General features: G+C 33.0%; 1 protein-coding gene across 1 annotated transcript; it reads left to right on the top strand.

Moving 5' to 3' along the window:
• Nucleotides 1-232: 232 nt before the first annotated feature.
• LOTGIDRAFT_185388 (hypothetical protein) lies at nucleotides 233-8555 on the top strand. The gene is made up of 16 exons (XM_009047235.1): nucleotides 233-290; nucleotides 832-1247; nucleotides 1992-2057; nucleotides 2500-2551; nucleotides 2926-2993; nucleotides 3493-3647; nucleotides 3924-4064; nucleotides 4229-4358; nucleotides 4591-4679; nucleotides 4971-5086; nucleotides 5547-5614; nucleotides 6018-6104; nucleotides 6568-6779; nucleotides 7293-7396; nucleotides 7909-8027; nucleotides 8380-8555. Exons 2-16 carry the CDS (start codon nucleotides 879-881, stop codon nucleotides 8518-8520), a joined length of 1917 nt encoding a protein of 638 aa, XP_009045483.1. The 5' UTR covers nucleotides 233-290; nucleotides 832-878; the 3' UTR covers nucleotides 8521-8555.

The raw sequence follows: 8555 nt of genomic DNA, 5'->3' as shown, positions 1-8555 counted from the left end.
CATAGCGGAATTCTAAACAAGAAACTTTCTTCTATCATAAGTGTCTGTTTCTGTACACTTCATTAACATAAAGAATCAAAAAGCGTCTTGATAATACTGACTACCGTTACCGTTATTCCAATTCATCACGGAGATTTATGGCCGGCTTCATGTTTGCACGTGTCTTTATCGGGTCTGTGAATTTCTTCTAAGAAAACCCAATCTAATGGAGGATTGAATTTGAATTGTTGATAGATTATCATATAATGTAGTGTATGGCGACCATTCCAAGCCACGGAGATCTCTTATAGGTAATATATATTTCAATATACTAGTGTGACACATTAACGTTGAAAAGTATGATATATAACGTAGTCGTGTTTTTCCAGTAATAACTACCGTTAATTTATACATAACAGTAAACTATCGCCTTGATCGTCCTACACACGGACTATTTTGTTATTATATTATTTTATTTAGCTATATTAGACCAGGCTAGAATACATATGCTACAAAAACTACTTTGTGATAAGGTTATTGTATTGTTTAACACGTATTATTATAATTCAGTCCAATTATGAATAAATGAGGGTGGTTTATCGTTTTAAAACGTTAATGTAAAAACTGGGAATCAAGTTTGATTGCAATTATATTTGATTGAAACGTTGTGTTATTCCAATTTGGATAATGATGCTGATCAGGATGAAGAATTAGGGCATTACTCTAGGAAGATATACAAATTAGGCTAATGTTTGCCTAGACGTTTGTCTGAACACCAAAGATTTCTATTTGCCCCAACAGATAAATAAACATTGACATCGTTAGATAATTATATATTTGCTTCGATTTCAGGTTATAACTTTGTTTAGAAAAGGCAATATACGTAACTGGTGGCCAAAATGACAGAAAGGAAATACAGTTTTGAAACGGGAGAGAAGAATTCGTTCAGTATTGTAGACTATGTTATATTTGCTGCCACCTTACTCATTTCGGCAGCCATTGGAATTTATTATGCAGTAAAAGACAGAAAAAAGCAAAATGTGAAAGAATTTTTATTGGCAGGTGGCAAGATGCCTATACTTCCAGTCGCACTGTCACTTTTAGCTACTTTCATGTCAGCTATAACATTATTAGGAACACCAGCTGAGATGTATAACTATACCACCATGTATTTGTGGATTGGAATAGGCTATGTTATAACTATGGCCTGTACTGCCCATATCTTTATACCAGTATTCTATAGACTCAAGATTACCAGTTGTTATGAGGTAGGAATTAATTTGATATCCGATAAATCAATAGTCAGAATTAATCGTAATTGCCTTATTAAGTTTATTATATAGTTTAAAGGCGTTTAGGAAGACACTTCACGGATAGTTTACTGCTTATTTAACAGATAGATTATTGTTTACTTAAAGAATAGTTTACCGTTACTTAACGGATGGATAGGCGTTTACTTAACGGATAATTTACCTTGTATTTAACTGATAATTTACCTTTTATTTAACAGATGGATAACCTTTTACTTAAACGGATGGTTTACCTTTATTTAACGGATTGTGTTAACCGTTATTTAACGTATGGGTTACTTCAACGGATAGTTTACCATCACTTAACGGATTGTTTACCGTTACTTAATGAATAGTGTAACATTTATTTTACAGAAGGTTTAACAAGATATGATACAGACGTGTATTTCCGTTTATTCCCCTCGATTTCAACATGGGTTACTGTTCGTACCCGTCTAAACCGGTGGCGGAGCCCCCCTCGCAGTCCCGGAAGCAATTTTTTCGGGCAAAAATCTTATAACTAGATTAGATATTTCGCCCCCCCCCCCCCCCGGTCGGACGTAAATCTGGCTCCGCCTCTGGTCTAAACATTTTGCTGGTAACCGGAATTGGGGCATTCACTCACTCTAAATCTACCTTCCATTTCCATCTTTGTAGTGCTAAATCAACACAGAAAGAAAGATACACAGCTTTATCTCATATAACGGTTGATTTATCTTTCAGTATCTGGAACTTCGATTCAACAAATTAGTCCGGACTATAAGCACAGTTATATATGTTATTCATATGGTAAGAGTTAATTAAATATATACGCCGATTTCATCTCATTCTCATTCAAAGACACGTTCATCATAGATATATTTAAAAAAAAATGGTATAATATTACTTCTAGAAAAATATTATATATCATACATTTTTTTTGAAATATATCTGTGATGAACGTGCGTTTGAATGAGTATGAGATGTATTTATATCTTTGCATAAGTCATATGTTCAATATATATAACATATATATAATTTTGTATATATGTGCAAAGATATTCATATTAGAATCGTTTGTACAAAGGACTTATGCAAAGACATATCATATATTAATGTGTTTTATACAAAATATAACATATGCCAAGAGATAATATGAGAAACAATGTGCATTTTCACGTACCCCAAATCATTAGACAATACTTCCAAGGGCGTCACTCCTTGTTTTACAATAATTACCTATTTTTTTCAGACTATCTATATGGGAATAGTTTTATATGGCCCTTCTTTAGCCGTAAATGCAGGTAATGAATTTTTGAATCTCCAGGTTGAAATTGATAACAAGCAATGAATGACATTCATTCATCATCAGATAGTCCATCTCGATTTACAATTCAATCAAATGGCTATTAGTGGCTATTGCAGTCAAGGTATAAGTACGAAGTGAAGATGCATATACACTTGATATAACTTTGGACAACTGTTATCTATTTCTAGCCCCACCCCCCTCCTACAGCTACGCGCCTGGTGATATATCTTAGATACAAAGCAAGTGATGTGGTCTCGTTATGATCATAATTATTTACATATTTTATATGGTCAGCTTTACACCAACTTATTAACAGTGCGTTATGAATGAACATATGATTAACTATGTGTCTAACTATACTAATTTCAGTGACAGGGTTATCATTATGGGGAGCAATATGTGCTGTTGGATCTGTTTGTATTTTGTACACGACGCTGGTAAGTTTAATGACCTACTTAACACTACTTAGAATAAGATTTAGTTCAACCTACTTAACCTATTTATTTGCAAACATTCTAATTATTTAATCTCTTTTTTACTGAAGAAAAAAAGCAAATTGTGGGAAGTTTTGACCTCGCGGGGCGGCAGTAAGTAGTCCATGAAGCATGTCATTGTAGTAATGTCGTTCTAACATTGTATACCATAATCCAAACAGAATATATACCATATATCTATACATCTATCAATTAGAATTATTAATTGCTTTTAAATATTGTTCTGTTTTTCGCTATTAATTATCTATCTGGGGACTTCCTCATCTGATAATGACACATGTGTTCATGTATTAGACGTTATGTTTTTCGTTATTTGTTAAGACGTTTGTATACCATTGTAATTGTGTTTTATTTTTATTGAATTAGCTTGGTGATCTCTTCTAAATAGCCTTCATTCTTTGTTTCTATTCAAGCTATTCAAAGCTAAATCTTATTTCAACAGGGTGGTATGAAAGCAGTTTTATGGACCGACACATTCCAAATTATTATGATGGGTATTGGTTTATTAGCAGCATTGATACAAGGTTCTATAGAAATTGGTGGATTCGGTCGTGCCTGGGAGATTGCTGATAAAAATCAAAGAGTGGTGTATGACGAGTAAGCATAGGTTATGTAGTAAAACAGAAATGACAACTTTTGATGTTGATCTGTCTGTTTTGAATGATACAGACTAACCGATGTTTTCTTACTATACTGTTTTCTTTAAAAACAAATCCGGTGTCATAAACCCAATCAAGACCAGAAATGTACAATGTAAAACTCAATTTCATTTCATTTAAGAACAAAATCACACTTTTTATCACAAACTTTAATTTTCATAGAAGAAATACGCTATGAATTCATTTATTCATATTTCATCATTGTTAATTTTAGCTTCAACGTCCTTCCTACAGTTAGACACACATTTTGGTCACTAGTTATTGGTGGATCTTTCTTGTGGACGTCCATTTATGCTGCAAATCAAGCTCAGATTCAAAGAGCTGTATCTTGTTCATCTCTGCGCCGAGCTCAAATGTATGTCAAATGAAAAATTCATACTTGATATATTTGTTTAATATGTTCACTCCTAAACCTTATAGCTAATTACAAAACTGACCCCAACCAAAAAAAGGAATTATTTAGTTTTACACTCAACATTATTGTTCAATGTTTGATATTTTTGTGCTCCTTTTATCTAGAGCAATATGGTTGAATGCCCCTGGTCTGGTGATTATTTTGTTCTTATGTTCATTGATTGGTATTGTGATGTATGCATTTTATAGTACATGTGATCCTTTAAAATTTGGACTAATATCTGCATCAGATCAGGTTAGTAGAAACTCCTCATGCTTTTCCCGTGATAATCGTTAGTGAGAATGAGGAAACATGACGCTTCTGTAGTGATTCACAAAATGTTTTTTAAATATGTAATCAACTATCAGTTGTTATATGTGATTGTGATCTGTCAATGAATATTATTAACATATATGAAAATAAACATATCTTGATTTTAACACAGGATTTTGGCAAATAATTTAAATATTTGTTTTTTGTTATCTAGTTATTCCCTTTATTTGTGATGGATATTTTGGGACATATTCCTGGTATTCCTGGTCTATTTATAGCCTGCATATTTTCTGGAACTCTAAGGTATGAATTAAGGGATTGACATTAAAGGTGTTTGAAATATGTCTGATAGCTGATTTGACTAATGAACTATATAATTTTCAAATTTTAAGTATCACATTACGTCTTTTTTGGTATGGTGTTTGCAGCTGATTGTTGCTTAACATGCAGGGTTAAAAGGAAACGGTATTTCATGAAGAAGGAATTAATTCTGAACTTTTGGGGCATCGGTAGTTGTCTTACATATCGTTTCCTTATAAATTGCCATTTCTCCAGTATTGGATGTAAACTTTACATAGTTTTTTCATATTTAAGTTCCATATCATCTGGTTTAAATGCGCTAGCCGCAGTGGTATTAGAGGATATAATTAAACCGTATTGTTTAAAAGATCTACGGGAAAGTCGTGCTACTCTTATATCTAGAATCATAGGTTAGTAACATTAATAGTGATTCAAAAACAGTCCATTAGTATAATATATTAGTAAATTCATATCAATATCACAATCAGGGACTTGACAAATGTCACTCTCTGCCCAGGCATCCCAAGGAAGAAACAGGTCTCACATGGCATGCTTTGATTGGTTGAAAAAAAACTCAATAGGACATGACTGCGATAGTAAATTCGTTAGATTAAAGTGAAGATGTACAGTATCAGAAACAAGGAACGAAATTGCAATCTGATTTTGATTGGACCGGGCCTATCTAGACTACAATCCATGTATCAAATATGTATCCAAAGGAATAGTGGGTTAGATCAACCTAAAGGTCGGGGTATTTTGTCCCAGGATATAAATGCTACGAACCATGATGTAAATTATAAGGTCTGGTGATTATGAATCGATTGATGTCTGGCACATATAAGTGCACTAATGATATTTATATTTTTTCAGCATTTGTATTTGGTTTGGTTTGCCTTGGTTTAACTTGGGTTGCTTCACAAATGGGAAGCATATTGCAGGTAATGTAAAAATTGATTTAGTGAAGGACTTAAATTTACATTCGACTAATCTTACCTTTCAAAGTTTTCCTCAATGACCATTTTGATGTACCTCGGAAGTGAAAAAAAATGACCCCTTTGCGGCACCAGTGAACACCACAGGGGTGCCCGAGAGGACCCAGATAATATTAGCGGTAGATTCAGACCTGCTTTTCTACGTTGATTCACTACTTTTGTTTGAAGTATTTCTTCTCTTCATTGTGCTTATGATGTGTGAAGTGACTAAACGAAGGAAAGGGAACTCGATTTTTAAAGGTTTATTACATATATGTACAGTAAATGTAAAACCTAGAAGTAATAGTCACGAGTCATATATGACCAAACGAAAACTGTGCTCAATGAAATATACTTTATATAATTTCAGGCTACACATACATTATTTTCAATATTGGGTGCCCCAGCTCTGGGTTTGTTTACTTTAGGAATGCTATTCCCGTGGGCAAATGCAAAGGTAGAGTTTTTTAGTAAATGTTTTTAAGAAGTTATGTATGAACTATCGTTTAATCAACTCTATGAACTTTCAAATGTATAGCTGTGTTATGGATTTTCAGTTTCTTGGAATTAATTTCTTAATAATTACTACTAGTAGCCGCTATTGTATTCTAAATGAATGCCGGGGATTAAAAAATATTTAGACATAAGATGTTCCATTGAGGCATCCAGAGTTTCGATTATGATTACGAGTTCCAGAGGATTAATAGTTTACCTTTAGGTTGTAGGGCCTATTTCTAATCCATAAAACCAAAAATACTCGTTTTATTATGTCACGATCGTTAGCAGCTTTTACGATATAAAATTCTTAATTTTAGTGACATTGCATGAACCATAGACGTTTAATGAAATTGGAATGATGCAAATTTTCTATACACATAATAATTGGGAAACCTCTTTACAAATTATTCAAACTATTGCAGGGTGCTTTAGCTGGTCTCCTCACGAGTGTTGTGCTTTTATTATGGATTGGATTCGGGTCATTTATAGCCGGTATACCACCAATAAAATCTCCAGTTAGTATTTCTGGCTGTAACTGGACTCTATTAGATGATGGTGTTATGGGCTTCAATAATATAACATTCAACCCAACAGGAAACACAACAAATATAACTATTCCTTCCGACATAGATTAGTATGTTTATTTCTATTGTTTGACACTTTACCACCTCTCTGCACATCGTGTTTAGTGAGTCAGTAATAAAGAACACGTTCTGCTGTATTGTCAGCTATCGGTCCGTGTAATTTGATTGGTATCATTTAAATTATCTGTATCTCAAATATTAATTTTTTTTATGGCTTTTGACAAGTTCGTTGTTATTAGATTGTATCTAACGTATCTACTAATACTACATGGTATTTTACTAACCTATCATTCCATAAATTTATATTACTCATAACTTCGACCTCACAAATGAATGATAACTATTCTGAAATGCAAATGGTTCGTCTAATATGGCATTATCAAACCTAGCCTGAATTTGTCTAGCCTGACAACTCATGCTGGCGATGTGAACATGTATCACATTTGAGGAACTGGGTAAAGCCAGAAATGTGGGGCTAGGTATCACATGAGTTATTCCTTACCTGAGAATCCGGGGTTCTATGATGTATTGTTTAATGTCTTTTTACTCATCTCTTCTTACAGTTCATCACCATTAACTCATATATATCAAATATCCTATTTATGGTATAGTGTCTTAGCTGTAGTGATAGTTTTACTAGTTGGTCTACCAGTCAGTTTTATAACAGGTAAATATATATAGTCTCATATATATATAGTTTGGATATTAGACATGTTCTTGTAACTCAGAGTGTCACGCTATGCGATTTTCAGACAACTGACCTCTCTATTTAAATTTTTTAATCATAATGCATAGGAAGAGAATTGTCTGTGGGTCCCCTTGACATTTTTGGCCCCTAATCGCCTAAGGACTCGTAGAAACGAGAGCGTAAAAAACATATACTTTTCTGTGTAAATCATATCACACTGTCTGTAAGGACACTCGCACGAGTAGATCGTATACCATGTAGAACTCTAGTAGATGTGGTAACAAAACATCAAAATAACTTCAGATTGTGCATTGGTTAATTGTAATTTAATTGTATGTCTTGTACATCTCTATAAACATTACCTTGCTCTACTATTTACACAAAAAGTTTTAGGTAGGTGTCTTTTCAACTCTGGATTTAAAGATTGGTTATTGGCAGTTAGAGTACAGATTTGACTCAAAATTGTATTTTACTTAATCTTTATTTTCCAGGTGCTCAGAATCCATCCGAATTAGACCCAAAATTAATTTGTCCAATATTTGATATTGTGTTACCATGTTTACCATATAAAATACGTCATTTTCTTTATTTTGGTGTCAAACACCCAGAGGTAAAGAATTTTATTAACATATATCCACGAAGAAATATACAAAAAAATTGTATTCAAAGCATTATAATAATGATAAGATTGAATCGTCAGTATGAAGTTGATGTTTTTGTGTATTTGTTCAATACCGAGAATGGACTCGGGGAAAAACTACCATAACCATATCTTAACACTCAATAATTCTCGCCATTTTTCTCAAAGCTGAATCTACTGCAAAGCGCTAGTTTAACTTTCAGGGTAGACAATTTGGCGGTATAATAGAGCGATTGGTAGATTGCAGATCAAGTAGGTCTATAATGTACACACAGAAAAAAATATGGATATAGTAGTCGAATAAAATTGTAATGTTTTACAGAGAAAGATGAAAGAAGCTTCAGAACTTGCCAAGAAAGATGAGAACCAAGAATCAAATAACGATATTTTACTATCAGATTTATCGAAAGAGATCAAAATGTCACCTTCATTTTCAAATAATGATCATCAAAAAAACTCATAGCTGTTTTAATATATTTATGAATAAAAATATTTTTT

This window comes from Lottia gigantea (assembly GCF_000327385.1).
Source record: "Lottia gigantea unplaced genomic scaffold LOTGIsca_11, whole genome shotgun sequence".
In the NCBI taxonomy this organism is placed as follows: Eukaryota; Metazoa; Mollusca; class Gastropoda; family Lottiidae; genus Lottia; species Lottia gigantea.
Note: the sequence above shows the minus strand (reverse complement) of the source record. Positions and strands in the feature narration are given on the sequence as shown.

What these genes read in the sequence shown, in the direction of transcription:
- LOTGIDRAFT_185388 (XM_009047235.1), top strand. Translation starts at nt 879, where the DNA reads ATGACAGAAAGGAAATACAGTTTTGAAACGGGAGAGAAGAATTCGTTC. An exon ending in TTCTTTAGCCGTAAATGCAG is followed by an intron (nt 2,552 to 2,925) that starts GTAATGAATTTT and finishes TACTAATTTCAG; the next exon opens with TGACAGGGTTATCATTATGG. An exon ending in TCTTATATCTAGAATCATAG is followed by an intron (nt 5,087 to 5,546) that starts GTTAGTAACATT and finishes ATATTTTTTCAG; the next exon opens with CATTTGTATTTGGTTTGGTT.